This window comes from Daucus carota, chromosome 5 (assembly GCF_001625215.2).
Source record: "Daucus carota subsp. sativus chromosome 5, DH1 v3.0, whole genome shotgun sequence".
NCBI lineage: Eukaryota > Viridiplantae > Streptophyta > Magnoliopsida > Apiales > Apiaceae > Daucus > Daucus carota.
Genome location: NC_030385.2, coordinates 6689886 through 6711541, shown reverse-complemented (window position 1 = coordinate 6711541; position 21656 = coordinate 6689886). Strand labels below are relative to the sequence as shown.

General features: G+C 35.8%; 1 protein-coding gene across 1 annotated transcript; it reads right to left on the bottom strand.

Moving 5' to 3' along the window:
- Positions 1-8214: 8214 nt before the first annotated feature.
- On the bottom strand, positions 8215-16044 carry LOC108220865 (7-deoxyloganetin glucosyltransferase). Its single transcript, XM_017394745.2, has 2 exons — positions 15387-16044; positions 8215-9274 (listed from the first exon to the last, which is right to left on the bottom strand). Exons 1-2 carry the CDS (start codon positions 15916-15918, stop codon positions 8304-8306), a joined length of 1503 nt encoding a protein of 500 aa, XP_017250234.1. The 5' UTR covers positions 15919-16044; the 3' UTR covers positions 8215-8303.
- Between the last annotated feature and the right edge of the window lie 5612 nt (positions 16045-21656).

The following is a 21656-nucleotide window of genomic DNA, read 5'->3' as shown; positions in this document are numbered from 1 at the left end:
CCCGATTATAAAGTTATCAGTAAACTTCTGGTTTACTTCAAAATTATTATTAGTAATTTTATATAAAATATACTTCAATTGTTTGGGAGAGTATAGTTACATATATAATATACATACTCTTCCAGAGTAAAATATTTATGATAAAATATACATGCTCTTCAGGTGCATTATACATGCTCTTCAGGTGCATTATACATGCTCTTCGGGAGCCTTATACAAGCTCTTCGGGAGCCTTACATTTAGAAGAATATATAATGAGACATTCTATATAATACTCCCCCTTTGAATGACTCATATTAGAATTTGGTATTGATATCGGACATCTTTATCTCATTCAGGGGAAATATTTTTTAATACACAAGGTAGGAATACGATCAAAAACTGTTTGTAATATCAGACCATTGCTACAGACACGGTCTTTGATTTTCTAATATTGTCTTATTTATTCTAAGGAATGGAGGGGTGTCATTTGTCGCAATACATAATCTTTATATCCATAATTCAATAAACTACAACTAGTCACAATATCAGCTCATGATTTTAACAACCCAATTTCATAACATTATAACTTCGGGATACTGTTATATATATTTATTCAATTAAATCTAAACATCATATTATTCATTATATAGATCCATCCTTCAGGGATATTATATCATTTCGGATAAACTCATAATTTGAATATTATGCTAATATATCTTTCGTCTGGAATGTGATCAAGTGTTTAAATATATCAAATTTTACTATTGACATCCTTCATCCTTCAGAAATGTGTGATGAAAAATAAATGATTTTTTTATAGAGACAACTTCTGTTGTTATGTGCAACTTCTGGTTACAATTATTTACAAGCAATCCATTAAAAACTACGTCAAATAGGTGTTGACGATAATACCTTCATCATTTAGCTCAAGTAGATAAGAATCTCATTCACAAATACTAATTGTAAACAAACTAAAAGTTTAAAGTCACGTAGTGATATTGAAATTCTATCATTTACCAAAAATATCATAGGGAGATTTCAAAATATCAGTTATTAGGAGCATGCACAATACATAACATATTCAAACATGTGAGCAAGACAACTTAATATAAAAGAAATAATATGTGCATGCACTAGTTATCACCTCCAAATCATAATACATGTATTTTGACTATCTCAAAATTTTAGATGACCTCATAGATTTGATGATGAAATATAGACAAATAGTCATATTCCAAGAAAGTCGAGAACATAGATCCGAAATATTTCATCAAATTCCAAAAGGGTCCAAAACAGTTTACTAAAATTCAGATAATTATCATATCCAAAAGACTTAGAAATAATTTACGTAAATCCAAAAGTACGTATCTAAAACATTTTACTCAGACCAAAAGTATGCAAGGACTTTGGTAGCATATATTAATCGTGAATTCATTGACAATAACTAGATACAAGGTCGCACATGATTTATCTAAAATAAGAGGTATTGAAATCTTTTGTCTCACTCATACAAATATTAGTTATTCCACTAATCCGTTTGCAGCTTATTATAATTATTGAGTTTAGTATAATTCAAACTCATATTAAAGTAACTAATGACTTGAGGGAGACGACTTCGGATTAAAAGGTCACATACAATGACTTATTATCTACTAACCACTTACAATTTTTAGATTAGAGAGTCACTAATAACTCATATTTTTTATTCATTATTAAATTAAATTGATCACAAATGCATAATCTAAATTTTCCTTATATCCTATATATTTGTCATATATAAAATAATTTAAGAGATCACAAGTTAAGAATCACCACATTTTGTACATTAATAACTAAGCATATATATCTTCAAGAGTAAAAGATTGAATCACCATGATTTATATAAAGTTCACATATAATTGGGGGTAACTTAATAGAACTCTGAACATTCAACGTAACTAATTAAAAGCATATAAAATATGATCACTGGGAATATAATATATGCACATGAGAGATGTTCATCATATATAAAAAGAACATTTTAATATCACATCAATCAATAAATAGACACGCAATCATGTTAAGATTAAGCAATAATATTATAATCAACCAAACTAGGCATAAATAAGTATAGAGTACTTGTCTCCTAAAGTCATATCATCAATATATGCATATTAATGAATTCACAAGCATACTAGACAATTAAGGTCGTGGAAAATTAAGAGACTATTATGAAATTTCAAAGAAAATTTGATTCATATGTTGTGGGTTCTTTTCGTCCGGGAACTTTACCGTATAGATCAAATTGGTGGAAGCTTTGGTGAACCTGAGTGGTCTGAAGGATCTTTTTGTTTCTTCCGCATTCTCTTCACTGAAATCGAGCATCTCTTCGTCTCGGTCAATATCAGTTTTGAACTTCGAGGCTGTCTTTATGGTACAGTTATAACAGTCCCTAGAATCATATTGACAACCTTTTACACAGTCTACCCCCGTGGGAGTTGGGAACTTCATGGACAGATGATATATGGAGGTTACAACTCTCATGTCTTTTAAAATAGGTCTCCCAATCAAGGCATTATAGTAGGCTGGGGCTTCTACGATTATAAACTCAGCCACCTGAGTAGCAGAGACCGGATCCTCGCCGAGTGTCACCGGAAGCTTGATAGTCCCTTTAACTCTGACGGCGTCGCCGGTGAATCCGTACAGGTAAGTTGTCTTTCGAGTCATATCTTTGTCTAACAGACCCATCTTCTGCAAGGTAGAATAATATAACAGGTTCACTGAGCTACCATTGTCTACGAACACTCTATGCACGTTTCTTGATCCAATCCTTACATTTACGACCAGAGCATCGGCGTGGGGGTAATGGACCCACCGAGCATCTTCCTCCGAAAATATGATCTGAGTATCTTCTCCCTTGAACAACTTAGGTGGTCTCTTCGAAAGGCGAAAGACATTAGTGAGAGAGGGTTGTCTGGCTTCCCTCGCATACCTATCCATGGCACTTCTGCTGTCTCCTCCCACATGTGGACCTCCAAAGATCGTATGAATGCTACCTTCTTTGGCTGTTCTCGGGGTTCACTTGACGCAGGTACTTCAGACTCGGTTTCGGGTACCAAAGTGATGATGGGAGTATCCTTATGCTTTCTCACCTCTCTAATTGTTCAATCTCTTCCTTAAGTTGGCGATACTCGTGGGTATCATGACCATGCGATTCGTGGTAGGCACAAAACTTCTTCTTATCCTTGACTTGAGTAGAGGTCAGTGGGTTTGGTTTCTTGAAGATTACTGTCTTTTTGTTCGCCTCGAATATATGTTCAATAGATGCAACTAAGGGAGTATAGTGATCGATATTTGACCTTCTTCGTATGGGGCTAGGTTGGCTTGGTGGACTGTTCCGCTCTTCCGAGACAGGCCTGACATCAAGGGCGTTGACCGTATTCTTTTTCTCTTTCCTGGGACTAGGTGTCCTGTCCCTCTTCCTTTGCCTAGATGACCTTGATGAACTAGCGTCATGCCTGGTAATACTTGCTAAAGCCTCTTCTTCTCTCTTGTAGGGCTCCGCTAAGAGATATAAGCTGCTAACGTTGGTGGTTCTTTCCTTTGAAGTGCTTTCCAAAAATTAGTGCCTACCCTGACTCCTGCTATCAAGAAATTCTTGACGGTCTCGTCAGTTGCTCCTTTCACCTGTAGTACTTCAGCGTTGAACCTTCAGAAATAGGCCTGAATCGTCTCTCCTTCCTTCTGTCTGATGTTGGCTAAAGTGGTCACAGGCGGGGCATAATGGATTGATGATTGAAACTGAGTAAGGAACATCCTACGCATTTGCTCCCATGACCCGATGTACCTGGTCCGATCTTCTGAAACCATTGGTGGGGGTCCTCTCAAAGTTGAAGCCAAAATTCGGCACTTGGTCAGATCAGATACTTGGTGTAGTTCCATCTCCGTTGTAAAGCACCCAATGTACTCTGCCGGGTCGGTCGTTCCATTATACCTTAGATCTCCTGTGCCTCAGAAGGTTGCCGGTAGGGGAGATTGTCGTACTACGGTGGAGAAGGGAGAGGTTGTTTCCTCCGGGACCGTCTGTCCTTGCACACCAAATTTTACCAACAATCCCTTCAAAGCGTCGACAGATATGCCATCTAGTCCTGGAATCATTACTGGGTTATCTTGAGGAGGCGGAAGGTTTCCTTGTGGAGGAGGAAGGTTACCTTGCGTGGGAGGAGGAAGGTTTCCTTGTGGAGGAGGAAGGTTTCCTTGCGGAGGAGGAGGAAGGTTTCCTTGCGGAGGATGAAGGTTTCCTTGTGGAGGAGGACCTCGGCTATCGATGGGAGTTGAACGCCTTTCAGATTGAGATGTTGAACTACGCTAAATCGGAGGTGTCCTTGGGCGACGATAGTATTGGGGCGAGGGACGTCGATAGCTCCGATGATAGTCCTGAGTTGAGTCTTTGTGATAACCCAAGCGATGGTCCTGAGAGGAGTTCTGACGATAGTCTCGACGCCTGGGAGACGATAAAGGGCGAATCTGTCTATTGGTACTTCCTGCATAGGTTTTCTCCGAATAAACTGGCTTTCTCTTTCCCTGATAGACTACCAACTGTTTTCCCTCGCTGGTATCTCTGCTCCTAGAAGAGCGTCCTTTCTCAGCAGAGGTTCCAAGTATCTTTTTACTACTTTCGACTGGAGGTGGAGCATGGTCCCTGGCTTCGGTTTTCACAGTGGTGTGTCGGTGTTGTCTCCTGATGTTGCGGACATCACGGGCAAAATCCTCTTCGTGCTTTCTGTCAGCCTCGCAACGCTGCTCTTCCGTCAGGGACTTGTCAAGGTACTGGGAGATTACGATTTTTGGTTGTCTCCCTCCTCCAGGAGGGTGTTGTGTCCGAGGTGTGTCATAATGCAAATTCTGGGGTGTTATAGTGCGGAACCTGTCATGAGCCTTCTTGTGTGATTCAGGTGGTTCCGTTATAGGTTCTTTTCCCTGGCGATGCGTTCCATGGGAGGATCTTCCTTTGAACCTATCTTCTCCAGAGTAGTGACGACGATTCTGTTCCAGTGGCTTCCCGGTGTCTCTTGGCAACTGGAGTCCATGCGGGCGGAGACAACTTTCATGGTGTTGGTGAAGGCGGAGAAGGTATCAAAGATTTGAGTGTTGGACATCATGATGGGTGCCTGTATGGTCGTCAGACGGGTATCGAGTAGGGATTGGTGATTGTCCGACGGTGGCGGTAGCGGTACATCGGTAATCTCAATGACGGTCGGATCTACCTTATCCTTCTGGCTCTCATCCATAGCGTCGTTCTTCATCTCCTGCGACATCCTTCCTCCAATAGATGTCAAAAGCCCCTCCTTCTAGCACCAATTGTTAACGGAGGAATCTGGTGATAACAAGATTCGGGGAGGGTTGCTAGAACTTGTGGTGGACGATGATGGCGGACGACGGAGTATGGGTGGTGATTTTAGGTTTGGCTGAGATCGTTCGGGGAATCAGGGTTTCTCACAAGATCGAAGGAGTATTCGCTCTTGCAAGGGTTGTGACTTATCCCCAAACGATGTGCCTACGTACCCTATTTATAGGGATCAAGCCAGACGTAGTTCTTGGGGAACAAGTAACCTAATCAGAATAGGTTTCTCATTCCTTGGTTCCAGCGATGGGCCACCGCCTTAGATTAGACGAATATTGGCTTCTAGAGCCCAGCCTCCTCCGAGGAGCATGGAACTAGGTGGGCTGACTAGCACTAGGCCACGTGGACCTCCTCAGACTCAACTGTATAGGCTAGCCCTCCGTCCTCTCTTAGGGCGAGGCTGATGGTGGGCCTGGGCCCAAGATAAAACAATAATAATTAGGCTTGAGAACCAGGCGTATCTGGTCCCTTCCATACTGGGTGAGGAAGGGCGAGGACTTCCTCAAGACCTGGGCCGCCAGTCATTGGGCCGCGGGGCTTGACACATGCCTAGGACGAAGGTCCATATTGGGTGAGGACCCTTCTGTTGACTCGGATCCATCTGCTGCTGGGCCTCACTTTCTAGGCCCTATAGATGGCAAGGACCATGAAGTGGGCGAGGACGATCCCAGAGATCGGTCCCTCCCGTTGATTAAGGCGAGGACGCAATCATCTGCCGAGTTGATATTTGGCCATAACACTTGGATTACATTACAAGAGATATCATGGTGTGCTTGAGGATATAGTGATGCAAGTTGGATATCTAAGAAGTCTAGTTCCAACGGAGTGACTGGATATCTGTTTACCCTTGCGGGTGGCGCAGTATGTCGGAAGTTATCTAGACAGAACATAGTAACTCGGTATACGTTTGAGGCTGATTTTGTGCATTGGATGCCACGGGGATGGAGGGTGAATGGTTACAGACTTATGTCTGTATTACCCGTAGTAAGTCGTCCGTTATCGAGAAATTCTGTTCATTATGATAGTCGTACAACTATATACAAGATCAGAGGTGCCAAGTATAATGCTAAAACAAAGAGACACGTCCAAGTTAGACTTAAGTCTATAAGGGGTTTGGTTTTTAATCGGACTATAGCTATTGACTTAATTGGAACTCAAGATAACATAGCCGATCCAATGACTAAAGGACTTGAGCATGTTGTTGTCCTTAAGTCAAGTTTAGGGATGGGACTGATAATCCATCATGATTCACCTACAGCGGGAACCCAATAATTCTGAGAGGAGATCCCTCGAAGTGTATTCAATGTGATAATAACAGGCTGTAAGGATTAATCGGTAGTACCTTTAACTATAAATTTAGATATTGATGTATCTGAGTCTATCCCCGGTAAATCTAAAAGTTACTAACACTACTGCTAGTATAGCAAGAGTTTTTTAAAATTCTAAATGGAGCCAAGTTACTAGACGAGATGGTAGTAGTACATCTCTGGAGATGCCCAGCTAAGCGAATGTAATTGTGAGGTCGCAATTAGAAAAAAAGGGTTATTACTTGAAGTTGTTTGACGAACATGATCGAGACAAGATCATTAATGTCTCAAAGCCGTATATTGGAACCATAGCCTTTGACGTGTGGTCATCTATGAAGGTGTGGTTACACCCAATGGATAAAGATTCAAGGTGAAACATTCCATCTATATCCAATAGCCATCGAAGTAGAGGACTTAGGAGGGTGCAAACACGGAAGGGTACCGACTCTTAAAAATAAGTCATGATGAAATCTGATATGCAATTCTATTATGGATTCATGGGGTATTGTTAGAAATGGAAAGTGTGAGTCATATTTTATATATGTTCTTGATGTAATTTTCGGAAACTATCAGTTGGAGGTTTTTCCTTGTCATGAAAATTTAAACCTTCTTATTAGGATCTGAGACATGTTCTTAACAAAATCCATTAATATATTAAGGTAAAGTTGCTTGGTTGAAATGGGTTATTTGGATTTTGTCCCACATTGATATTGTAAAACAAAGTTAAAGAGTTTATGTAGTAACTTGTATTAGTGTTGTTTACAACTACTAATATAAGTGGAATGCTTGTGTGGCCTAATGCTAGTAAAAACTTCAATATCTTTTTTCTATTACAAGTTTATACATTTATATTAATTATTTAATTATTAATATTAAATATATTGAGTTAAGATAATTTTGATAATCAGACTCTTAATATATTCTATATCATTAATATTAATTAATCAGAATAATATAAATAACGAATAAAACTTTTTTTGTGACTTGTGATCGCACATCGACTAGAACAAAAAAAAGTGCAAGCTAAAATGCATATATATTGAGAGGTAGACTTGAGATAAAAACATTCTAAGTGTCTATATTGCAAACATATATAAGTTGCATAGATTTTTTGGGCGAACTGAGGTGCTAGTTGTCATTTATATTAAAAATCAATAAATTCCACCATTTCACCGACCATTGCTGGAGCAACTATTTGCTTGAAATGTCTTATAATCTGGGCAGTGTTAGGACTTTCCTTTTTTAACATCGATAATTATGTGGGCTTTAAACTTGACAACTCGAACAACCAATGGTCCTTCGCTTCAATATTCAGTTCTCATCTTCGAATTGAATTTTTTTCTGTTATATCCTCATCCCATATCATTAAAATAATTTAAATTTGTTTGTATTTTTCAATTTTATAATTATTATTTAAGAATATATGTGTTTTATTTTTCAATCAAATTATACAGGGGAAAGACGTGATTTGGTAATTGGAATTCGCGGTCTGTGAACTGAGATTCGCAAAATCAATTATTTTTGTAAAGAGACTTGCACCTATTTCAAACTGAATTTGCATGTAAAGCATTGAACAAAACAATAAATCCATTTCAATCAACAAGCACGACGAGTAAAGATATCCATCTACCTTACCTACTACTCCCTTTTTCCCGATCAATCTGTGATAAAATGACTTCATTCACCATTCTGTCCAGATTCAAACATGACGAACCGTTGCATTTACCAGCTATGGCCCTTTGACATTTATTTTTCCACTCCAGAGCCCTCTTCTTCATTTCCTTCCCCCCGTTTCCTTCCATCAACTCCCTCACCAACTTTTCCACTCCTAGTCGCTTCACGTCTTCCTCAACTTCAACTCCAACCTCCCACATTCTGCAAACACAATGACGGACGCATAATTGATCAGCAAAAAATGGCCAGCAAATCATCGGCACTCCGGCCGACAAGCTCTCCAGGGTCGAGTTCCATCCGCAATGAGTCAAAAACCCTCCAATCGACAAGTGGGTCAACACTTGTTGCTGGTCACACCAGCTTGCTAGCAAACCTCTTCCTTTAGTCTGGGTTATGAAATCCGGAGGGAGAAGTGGTGAGTCACCCATGACTAGATCCGGTCTGATGATCCATAGAAAATTGTGCATGCTATTGGCGAGTCCCCATGCAAACTCTTCCAAGTGTTGCGGGCTCATGACTGTGATGCTACCGAAGTTGACATAAATCACCGACCCGACTTGTTTTGAATCCAACCACTCAATACAAGTCGAGTCTTCTTTCCACAAATTGGATTGAATAGATCCGGTTTCCACATCATCGGGAATGACCGACTTGTAAAGGCTGTGAACGGGTCCGATGGGGTAGACATGAAGATCAATCATGTTGGAAATTTGGTAAATAATATCAGACTCGAGTGCATCAAAAGTGTTGAGAATCACGGCAGAAGCCTTGCGAGTCCTGGATATTTCACGAATGCAAAACTCGACGAAGTAATCAGGCAAGGCGGGATCCCAAATCATAGATGGAGTGTCACGCAAACGAACATTACCGATTCCAGGCAGCCAATCGATCATGTAGTCGAGATAATCATTTTTGGAGTTGATACTCGCTGCATGGGGAAAAGTGTAATTAATCAGTGAGACAATCTAAACGGCTAAATATGCGTTTACAAGACGGAACATGTTAAACACTAAATTTTATGTATTTAATTTATTTTAATTGATTTAATTTTTGTGTATTTTAGAGGTTTATTATAATTAAAAAATAAAAGCCAACTAAAATAAATTAAACTTCATTTCCATAGACACATACCAGACAAATCATATATGTAAAAATGATGACAACTTGACAAGTAATAGTAATTTTAACGTCAATTTATTATGTTGTAATCAACTATTCCTTTTATTTAAAATATAAATTATTTGAATTTATGAAACACATTTCTAGATCATTTGACATATATTTTAAAATTCAAATAATAATAATAATATTGATTTGATCAAAACATAATAATAATATTGATGGGACATGGGTGCCGATATTCCCCTTCAAATAAACAAGGAAATTTAACAAACATATATACTAATTTTTGAATATAAATTTATAAATATACTATCTTATCTAAATCTTGCAAATATAATATATTTTTAAACATACAAACAATTAAATTGCAAAAATATAATCTCTCTCCACTCCTCTCACGCTCTCCCACTCAACCATCCTAAAACCTGACTCAACTATCCTCTCCTCCATCAAAACTCTAGCCAGCGTCTCCTCCGCCGCTAATCCCGTCACTTTCTCCTACGTCTACCGGTGTATAGTGGTGGAACCAGAGTAGGCATGTAAATGGATCGGATATCCGATCCGACCCGATCCGATCCGTGATTAAATAAATGGATATGGATCCTTATTTAAAAAATCCGATCTGCTAATAATCCGATCCGATAATAATCCGGTCCAATAAAGAATGGATATGGATATGATCAAATCCGATCTGTTAACGATCCGATCCGATTCATGCTTAACTATATTATATATTTTATATTATATTGTATTATAATATAATATATTATTATTAATATATTACATACAAAATAAAAATTTCTAAAGATTCAAGACAAAACCCTAAATCATATTTTCTTATAATCGATCAGCCGCTCCTAATTCTTGACATGGCTCCCACTCTTGTTATCCGTTTAATGTAATAATCACTCTTTTTATATGTACAGTGAGTATAAACACATGAGCTAACTCTTCCACTTAAAACTTCCTCAATCACCTGGTTCCGTATTTAAAACATATTTATGGATTTTAATCCTTATTAATAGAGGAGCAAATCATAATTTGCTTCCTCCGAAAGTATTAAGCAACTTAGTTATTATTTTTCTATTTACTTGATAAATTCTGTGTTGAAGTTTTTATAGGAACAACCAACAAAGTTTTTATTAAATACTGCTTTATTAGTTTTTTTACCTATTACGCTAAAGTTTATGAATTAATATAACTAGAAAATATCACTTTTTTTTGTATGGAAGTTAAAACATTGTTCACGGTGAAAAAATATATTTTATAATTTTTAGTGAATCGGAGCTCTGATCTGATTATCCATGATCCGAGTGGACCAGATATGGATTGACTTGTAAAATATCCAACTCCTGATCCGATCTGATCCGAATACGATAAATTTAAATGGATTAGAATATGGATTTAGCTAGATCCGATTCAAATCCGATCCGTTTACGGACCTAAACCAGAGGGGGGTTAGGGGATGCTAGAACCCCCCCTAACCTCAAAAATACAGTATATATTTTTTTCCCAGCCCCCGCTGAATTTGTGATGTCAATATAATTTTATTAGCCTCGTTGAATTATAAATGTCATAGAGATGGACTTAATATAAAAGAAGAAAAGAGAAGGCACTTAGTCTAAAAAGAGTCTAATTAACAAATACATTCAAACAGATACACTCAGAGCAACTAGATCATGCAAACTGTATGATGTATGCTGAGTACTTTGTACATTTGAAAAATAATATAAAATATAGTTAAGAGGGAAAGTGTGCTCCTCATTGCTGAGGAAGCAAATAGAGCTCTTAAGTTTTTGAAGAGGTGCTAGGAAACATAGAACTACTACTTTGTATTGGCTCTTTGGATCCTAAAAATTAATTTTCAAATTTCAATAACTCAAAACTGGTCTGCCTTGCAAAATTTTATCCAAAGAATTTCTCTTTACTAGACTTGGAGTTGTTGCCAAATCAGTTACACAATTTTATCTATGATATAAGAGCGGAGATTAATCTGGACTTCAAAATATAGGAAATCTTTCTGTCATGATGGTCAAAACACACAGACACACTGCTTATTCCTTAGTTTATCTTGTGGTTGAGTTAGCTCAGGTTTTACCGGTTGTTATTGCTACTGTTGAGAGAGTTTTTTTTGCTATGAGAGCAATCAAGACTTATCAGCGTAATAGGATGGAAGATGCATGAATGATCATATGATGATATATATTGAGAAAGCTATTTATGTAAGTATAGATGACGAAATATTTTTCAACCCCCCTAACTTTTAGTCCTGGTTCCGCCACTGCCGGTGTATGTCATCTTCGACCTGGTCCCTAAAAACGGGGAATTCCTTTTCCGTAATTCTGCCTTTCATGACACTTCCCATATGGTTTCCTCTTCGTGGGATAACTCCCTCTACTATCACACTGGATTCGGTACGTATAAATATGGAGCTCAGTATATGAAACAAACTTCAACTGGCTTGATGAAGATGAACAACAATACGTCGATGACCATAGACTAAGTTGTTTTTTGAAGAGTTTATTACAATTTGTAACCTCTAAATTTGCTCCAAATGTAGTTTAGTATCTGAACTTTAAAACGTGTCAATATACACCCTACACTTAACATTCCTGTGCAACTTGTAACCCCTAATCACTATTCCGTCCAAATCTGCCGTTAACTTTATCTATTTGAGAGGTAACAGTGTGTATATTAGTTTCTCCTTTACCCCCGTGACCCCTCAAAGTTTATGTATTATATTTTGAAATTATTTATAAGCACACACAATGATGTAAAAAAAAATTAAAATAATTTTTAAAATATGTATTTATTTTAAAATTTTAAAATAAGTTACATCGTATTTTTTTCTCTTTTCTCTCTATTCTTGAAGTAGCCGTCTCTGTAATCTGAGGGGCTTCCATCGGCTTTTACCGGTGGAAAGCCCCAATCTTTTCTTCTTTTAGCGGTTTTTGTTCATCTTTTGCTTTTGTTCAATAAGTTCTCAATTTATTTGGGGTTTGATTGGTCTCTCCTTGTGTGAGAGTTTGATTTTAATTTTCTTTACTGTTCATCATGTCCGAGATTCTAGATCTGAAGGATTTTGATGGTGTTGATTTTCATGGTGTTGATTCGATGATGAAGGTTATTATGGTGATACATCTATGGCCGATTGCTCAAAACAACAGTTGGAGGATTACAATATGTATATATCTCTTCAAAAAATCGTTTGGTTGCCTATCCAAGATGGAAGGATTCAACAACGATATTATTACGCGTTTGTTCAATTTCGATCATGTATGTAGATGCCGTATGGCGTTTTATTATTGAATTTTATTATCCTTTTCAAAAAAAAATAAGTTACATCGTTTATGTAAAAAAATAAATAAATTTTTAGATTCTAAATTTAGATACATTTTTTAAAAATTAATTTAAATTTTTTCACATCGTTGTGTGTATTCAGAAATAATTTCAAAATATAATACATAATTTTAGAGGGGTCACAGGGAGTAAAGTAACTGTTAGAAACTACTATACACACTGTTACCTCCCAAACAGTTAAAGTTAACGGCAGATTTGGACGAAATAGTGACTAGGGTTTACAACTTGCATGGGAATGTTAAGTGTAGGGTGCATATTTCCACGTATTAAAGTTCAGGTAGTAAACTACGTTTGGAGAAAACCTAGGGGTTACAAAGTATAATTAACTCTTCTTCGAGTAATAAAAGTGTAATTAGCTTTTCTTTGAATAATAAGATGCACGAGGTTGCTTTTTAAAAAAGTATTTTATTAAGTTGTTGTTTTTAGTTGATTTTATTTGATTTCATGGTTACTTTTGTGATATTAGTATTGGCCCCGCAAAATTATTAATTTTTGTTATTTGCAACCACTTGCGACTTATCATGCAATTAAATATATTTTTTAACAGATTTTTTCAAAGTCACATTTATATTTGAATATATATGATTGTTAGCAGTTGTAGATATGGTTGCAAATACAACCTCTGTATTTTTATAAATATTTTTTTTATTATTTGTTTTACAAATATGACAGTATTTTTGTTTTAAAAAATTTTAAGTTTGGATATTTTAAAAAATACCCCAATTAACAAACATCCACAATTAATAATTCCATCCATTCACATAAATACGTGACAGGCCGAATTCCAAATTAGATAACTGTCTCATCATGTAATTGCCACAATTAAAGAAACGTGCACGAATTGAAGGTCATCCGACATCCGTGACGATAACGAATCCAACACATGAATACATGACAGCTGGATAAAGAAACATTAAGAATTGTTTTGCATTCTCTGCGGATTTGGATCTTTTGAGAATGAACTTACGTTTTATTTTTTCTATCATTGGTGGTGGTAGTTTTTCGAATTTTACTAGCTGGTGGTTGGATTTTTAAAATTATATAATGACGGTCGGAGTTTACTTCCGCTTTTTAATAAGGTGGCCGTCATGAAATTCTGTTAATTTTCCTCCGTTAACTCTAAAAAATAAAAGAATAAATGACAAAATTGTGGAAATCCAACCAACTTTTTGTAAAATTTGGAAAACTATAGCCACCACTTTATCGTTTGCTCTTTTATTTTATGGAATTAACGGAGAAAAATTAACTAAAATTCACGACGACCACTTTATTAAAATACAAAAGTAAACTTCTGTCACCATCACTTAGTTTTTAAAATCCAACCACCATATTGTAAAATTATGACCACCACTTTATCATTTACTCTATCTTTGCCCTAACAAAATCCTTTTCTAATACTCCACACAATCCATCAATCATTGTGTCTCATTTTAATTTGTTTTTATACTCCAACTTTCGTTCGAACCTCAGGGTATCATCACAAACACAAAGGCCGGCTACATTGCTTTTTCTTTTTTGTGAGAGGCCGGCTACATTGTTAACTTGGTTCAAATAAATTATTTATTGCTATTTACTATGAAATATATTGTAATTACACTATTGACTAAGGATATGATTAGGCAATAAACAGGGTGAGTACAGCTTTTTGTTCTGTCTGTGTTTTGTATCGTAACAATTAAGAGTTTATATTATTAGAACAATCCTGCAACTTTTTTCTTAAATAGCGTTACTTCCTCGGTCTCTTTAATTATTTACATTGAGTCACGTGATTCGGTAAATATTCTAATACTCTCATAAAATATTATTTTTGAAATAATTTTAAATTTTTAAATTTCCTTTTCTTATGTAGAAGTTAATGTTTAATTTTTTTTAAAAAAAATAAAAATTTCAATGATAAACTATGAAACTAAATTTTAAATGTGTATTAAAATATATGGCGAAGGAATGAAAAAATTGTAAAAAGATGGAGGAAAACGGTGAATATTTAAACTATTTAGTTTATTTTTACGATGTATGCTTATATGCCTTATAATAAATTATTATGTTATAATAATTCTCAGGGTGAGCCAGACAAACTCGATATTCGGAGACAACAGACAATAAACCCACCACTAAGCTATCCAATCCTCATCGTTTAAACTATTTAACTATTTAGTTAGAAAGTTGTAAATGGTAAAACATGATAGAGCTTCTAAATACTGTTACACGTCAATAATGATTCTAACAACTTAATATATCAAATATGTTGATAACTCCAATCTTATTTTTTTTATTTAGTTTCTATTCATATTTATTATTATCTAGCGAAAGGTTGGAAAGAAAAAAGGATAAACTCGAAGAAAAGTGAATATTATATTGAATAAATAATATGTTAAAATCAAAGCACACTAAAAATCATTGATATATTATTTCTTCACATATTCTTTAATTTTAAAATTAAGAATTTCTATCTACCACCAAGCCATCTTAAAATGTTCTTAAATCATCACATAAAATCGAACATACAATGGAGTATAGGTAATTTTGTATGGTATTAATCGATAAATGAAAGCGCGCACCTGCATGTTGCTGCAAAGCTAAGTTGCGGATAGCGGAGTAGTGCAAGTAGCACACAAGAGTAAAAGCATTAACCGTCCAAAAGAAAACATTGGGAATGCGAAGCTCCTGCGATACTTCAAGTGTAAAAGCCATGATTGCATCAGAAATTATACAGCTCACCGGAGGCACGTCCGGCAACTTATTGAGCTTAGCCACCACATCACGGAACGGAGCAAGGCAGTGAATAGAGGTGGAAACACAGAGCTCGATGATGTTCTGAGTGGCGTCGGGGTTATCCGGGGGAGGAAGGCCGTCAGGGATGGTTTCGAAACGAAAGGTGGGGGAGTGGGAGGAGAATTGTGAATTGAGGGCGCCTGATCTGAGCAAGCGGTTGTAGTTGAAGTGAGTGTGGACGAAAGTGATGTAAAAGCCTTTGTGGTGAAGAAGCTTGGCTAGGTTTAGCATTGGGGCTACGTGACCTTGAGCTGGATAAGGCATGCACACAACATGAGGCATGCCGCCCCTTTGCTGCCTTCCACTGTTATCCATCATCACTTGATTGGAGGATAGATGGGGAGATAGAGAGGTGGATACAAATACTCTGTGAGTGACTACTTAGGCACTATTCCCATATATATAGACCACTGGGAGAGTCTCTCTTATCTGCTTTCAACTGTCAAATGTGAATTTTGCGTCTGTTTGTTTAGAGGAAGTGGCTTCTAGTTTTGGATTCTACTTTTTTTAATTCGTTTGTCTAAATAAATAGAAGCAATTTTATCAAACGGCCGCCCGATTGTCCAAACGGCCCGATTGTATAACGAGAAATTCCAGGGCAACAAAAAGATTTTATTAAAAATATTGAAAAAGATGATTTGTTAATTTCTTATTAGTTTAAATTTTATATATATTAGTAATATTAAGATTTTCCTACACACGTGAAGAACCTTATAAATTGGTAAAGGATTTTCCTATACATACGAAGTACTTTATAAATTTAATAGTAAATTATCTGTCAAAAAATAAAAAAAATTAATATATAGTAAATTCAATAGACTGTTTACACATCAATTCCACTAATTAATACTATAAGTTACTGAACCTCAGCTTGTCATTTACACTGTCGTCAAAGTTTGATAGGGTACTTCAAGTTTCAACAGTTTATTTCAAGTAGTTATATACTTGTATTACAGTGGTTAAATTTTCTTATTATTTGTTCTCAAACGGGCGTTTATTTCAAGTAGTTATATTACAGTGATTAAACTATTGTAGATAATTTTTTATTTTTATATCACAATCAGATTTTAGCTAAAAATATTTAGTGGTTAGAACTGCACTGGGATGTAAAAAATAAAGGGCCAACTTAGAAGAGACGGTAAAAGCCTAAAAGGTAATGTCTGGCGTATATCCAGGTCCTTCCTTTAAAATTGGACTCAATTTTAATTTTACAAAAAACCATTTCTTAAACGCTCGGCATGTGCTCTATTAGACCGTACTTGTCACAATCAATCGACTTGCTTTTACACAGATATAATGAGGAGTTATGAAATGTTGTTGCTATTGGTAAAATGGGTCATTGAATTAAAGCCAATCGACCAATAATTCGGGGATTCTATTGAATGTATAATATTGGTAGTTGCCACTTGCCATTGGGAACCAATGTAATATCCGTGTTGTTTGTTTAATTAAAAAAATAATTTAAAATAAGGAAAAAATTACAAGTGATAAGTGAATTGATTTGTAATTTATTAAATGTGTTAAATGTTATAAAATAATATATTGAGTAATTGTCAAAAGCTTATGTTAAGCCGAATAAGAACACTATATAGATGTATATAGTGAACACAATCAATAATAGAACACACAAATAAGAGAATAAATTAACTAACTCTTTTTTTTTTTGACTGATAAATTAACTAATTCTTATTCACTCAAACACAGTAGCTTACAAATAATTTCTTAGTGACTAAGAGCTGCTAGGTTACAAGAATAATTTTCTCGATTGCTCAACTCATCTAGAGTAAACCCCAAGCTGTGTTTATATACACAGTTACACGATATCTACTAATTGATTAGATAATGATCTGCTTCCTAAGATAAATCAATCACTAGCTATCTTCTGCTGTCCTGATCTGTACAATCTTCCTTAATCTTTATCTGCCTTGTTTATCCAGATCTTCTCTGAAAGGCATATGTTTAGTCTATTTGGAATTAAAGAGGTATCAACTCAACTATGATAAGACAGCTAACTAAATAGCAAGCACTATTGAAGGAATCCGTACGAAGAACGTCAAATGACTTATTAAAATCATATGTCTGAACAATTTCAGGATGTTGCTGCACACCACTGAAAGAAGTTCATTAATATGTTCAAGCCTCAATGTACAAATAATTTTTTGTGGCACGTCCAGAAGTGCAGAAGGTATAAAGTTTTAATACTTTATTTATTCAGAAAATTCCATACTATTTCTACTTATGAAGAAGAACTACGAAGACAAAAACTCGACGAACAAGCCACATCTCAAATGTTTAATTGATAAAGAATATTTGATTCAGCTAGATACAGATGAACCAGACAGTACATTTATGTGTCAGCTACTTAGATTAAATATTCTGCATCAACAATAGGTGGTCGTTCAATCAAGACAAAAATTCATATCGTTTAAAGGAAGTCAGAAGACCTGCTGCTTAGGAAAATGCACTATATAATTATTCAATTAACTAATTGACATCTCAAAATAATTATATGGGTTATATAATTTATTTATTAAATTGATTCACACTCGAATTAATTTAATTTATGAATTTATATAATTAATATAATTAAGTGAATAATTATTGAATTAATTATATAAAGAAAATGTATTGTTTTATTGTTTTTGGGCACGGCATGACAATCAATTAGATTGTCATACCGCACCTTAAAATATGCATTCTGACAGAAGGCATGACAATCCTTAGGATTGTCATACCGACTAATCTAGGCATGACAATCACATATTGTCATACCGAAATCAGTAGGTATGACAATGTATAAGATTGTCATGCCGCACTAACTTGGTGGCCAAGCACTGTAATGTCATACCGATTATCACATGGTATGACAATCCTTTAGATTGTCATACCTTCCCATTTGTGGCATGACAATGTCTTAGATTGTCATACCTTCCCATGTAATTGTCATACCACTTTGTGTGATTGTCATAGCACTTCCTAAGATTGTCATAACTACCTTTGTCATACTAGTTCAAGTGATTTGCCCATAAATAGGCCTTCACCTCTTCATTTGTAAAATGTTCAAAGCCTTGTAAACTTTCAAGTTGTTAGAAACTTGCTATTCGTTAAATCCACAGTTTTCTTTGCTTTGTTCACTCGGTTGTTTTACTCACTAAGTTAGAATACATCTTGTCGAATTTATTCTACGAACTTTAGTGGACATTAAAACTGAACTGTATTAATTATATAACGACTTAAAAATTGTTATATTAATTAATTTAAATCAGATTAACAAGTTAAACTCCAATCAGATTATTCCGCCGCGATTATTTTGTGACAATTGTATTCAAACCCCCCTTTCTACAATCGTATCTGGACCGTATTAGATCCTATACACACTTTGTAACGTCCAAATATTTTTTATTCGAATTAATTTTATTCCAAAAATTAATTTTGATTTAAAATATTTTTCTTTCAAAAATCCAAATCTCGTCCAAACACTATTCACTTTAAATCCCTAAATATGAGTACACAAAAGATCAGTAGCATTAAAATCCCATCGTTCAGCAAGGAACACTTTGACCTATGGAAGAGGCATATGTTATTATTCCTCCGCACCGCCAACAGAAAATATATCGGGATTTTAAACAAAGGTGTTTCTACTCCGATGAAGCTCATACTAGCACACAAAGAGGATGGTGTGCTAATACCTCATAAAACTGTTCCAAAAGAACTTTCTGAGTATACAGATGAAGAGAGTGAACAAATGAATTTAGATGACGCTCTTCAACTGATTTTGGTTGAATCTTTAGATCCGGTCATGTACAATGCTGTTGTAAATTGTACGAATGCAAAGCAAATCTGGGATACACTAGAGATTATAAACGAAGGCTCAGAAGAAGTTAGAGAAAATAAGAAAGAGATACTGATGGCTCAGTATGAACTGTTTGGTTCCAATCCCGGAGAAGGGATTTCAGAAGTGTTTATCAAACTTAATAACCTGATTAATAATTTAAATCTGAATGGGAAATACTACGACAAGAAAGAGTTTAACATGAAATTTCTTTTAACACTTCCTGAACATCTGGAACACAGAATCACTGCAATTAGGGAAAGCAGAGATCTGAATGAGATTTCTCTGGAGAAACTCTACGGAGTTTTGAAAACTTATGAACTCGAACAAGTTCAAAGTAAGTAGAGATATGGCTGGGGTAAAACACTGAGTAACTCGAGAGCTCTAGTTTTTGAATCACCTACACCAGAAGAAAAGAAGGATGTTGGTGTTCCTTCTAAAACCCCTCAGGAATTTGTTGTGCCTGAGATGAGTCAGACTGCTTCTTCTAGTGGTGATGAAGAGTTCTGTACAATGGAAGAGCTAAAACTGTTAGAAAATCAATCTCTATCATTGTTTGCCAAGAAGTTTGGAAACATGAGATTCCGGAAGAACCCCTCTAACAAGTACAAACCTACTACTAGCAGATTTCAAAAAGGAGGTTACTCATCTTCTACAAGCAAAGGAGGACACAAGACTATGATGGTGGATAGAAGCAAGTTCAAATGCTTTAACTGTGGTGAACCGGGACACTTTTCAACTGAATGCAAACAGCCCAAGGTTCAAGGAAAGAGAAAAGATTCCTACGACGAGCTGAAGCAGAGGTATGATGCATTAGTGAGAAAGCATCAGGGTACTTCTGGTGGACAAGGCTTCAAGAGCAAGTCTTATCTGGCAGAAGGGAAAAGCTGGGATAATACAGATAGTGATTAAGAAGAGCAGATTGAGAATGTTGCTCTCATGGCTAATACTGGATCATCTTCACCTCCTCCTGCTGGAAGCTTTCAAGTAGATCCTACATGCCCTAAACCTTTTATGCACTTAGGACTCGAAAGAGATGATGCTATAAGTAAGTTGAAAGTTGCCAATCTTAAGATAAATGCTTTAGTCTTAGATATTCATGCTTATAAAATGAATGAGATGAAAGTATTAAAGCCTAAAGTTGAACAATTGACTATGGATTTAGAATTACGATTTGCTAAAGTCAGAGTTCTAGAGAAAGGTGAGATTGCTTTAAGACTTCAGCTAGATGAAGAGAATGTTAAGTGTAAAGCCTTTAAGGATGCCTCCACGATAGTCAAAGAACTTAATGATAAACAAGAGATCAAGAGAACTGTTGGAATAGGTTTTGACTATAACAAATCTGTAGGTAAGGCTAGTAACATTACTCCCTTTAAGAAGAGTGCTGAGGAGAGAGGGATTCCTTTTGTTTTGAAAGATTCCCCTCAGCCATTGTTTAAATCCTCAGAAGCTGAACCTCTGTTAGAAACTCCTATTGTCATTAAATATGAACTCAAATAGGAAGACCTTAAAATGAAAGAGAGTAATGAGAATAGAGATGAGATCATGACATCACTGAAACCAATCAAAGTGAAAGACAATGTTAGGTTGCCTAAAGTTGGTTTAGGTGTCAACTCTGAGAGAACTAAATTCAACAAGCCTAATAATTTTGTGAACAGTAAGAACAGAGATAATAGATGTCATTCTACTGAGAACTTTAAATCTGTTAACAAAGTTAGAATTGAATCTATTGATGTTCCTACTACTGTGATTGATATTCCTGTTGCTCCTGTATTTGATGCATGCCATAAATGCTGTGGTGTTGATAACTGTATGCTTTGTGCTTTCAATACAATGTCTGCTTATTTTAGAAATTTGCATGCTAAAAATGAAAACACATCACCTAGACAAGACACAAAAAATAAGCATGCTAGATCAAAGACTACTAGTCCTCCTCGTGTTAGGAAAGAGACTTATGTTCCAAAGCCTAAAACCAAAGTTTACAAGGCTGTTGTTAAGGAAGTAAGTTAAGTCAAGAGTGAGCCAAATATCAGTCCAAGAGGCTCTGTTGTATTACCTGATAGAAACCAATTCTTTAAGTTTGCTAGACTCGATCAAGTGTGGTCCCAAAGAAGATTTAATCAACCTGTCTTTTGTAGGGTGCCAGTGGATTTGTTCGAGTTTCTTGGGTGCTTGACAGTCGAGCGTCAATGCACATGACTGGCAGAAGATCCCTGCTAGAAGA

Excerpts from the sequence above, each read along its gene's own strand:
- LOC108220865 (XM_017394745.2), bottom strand. The coding sequence starts at position 15,918 with ATGATGGATAACAGTGGAAGGCAGCAAAGGGGCGGCATGCCTCATGTT. Across the intron at positions 9,275-15,386 it reads AGCTTTGCAGCAACATGCAG|CGAGTATCAACTCCAAAAAT; the intron begins GTGCGCGCTTTC and ends TTCCCCATGCAG.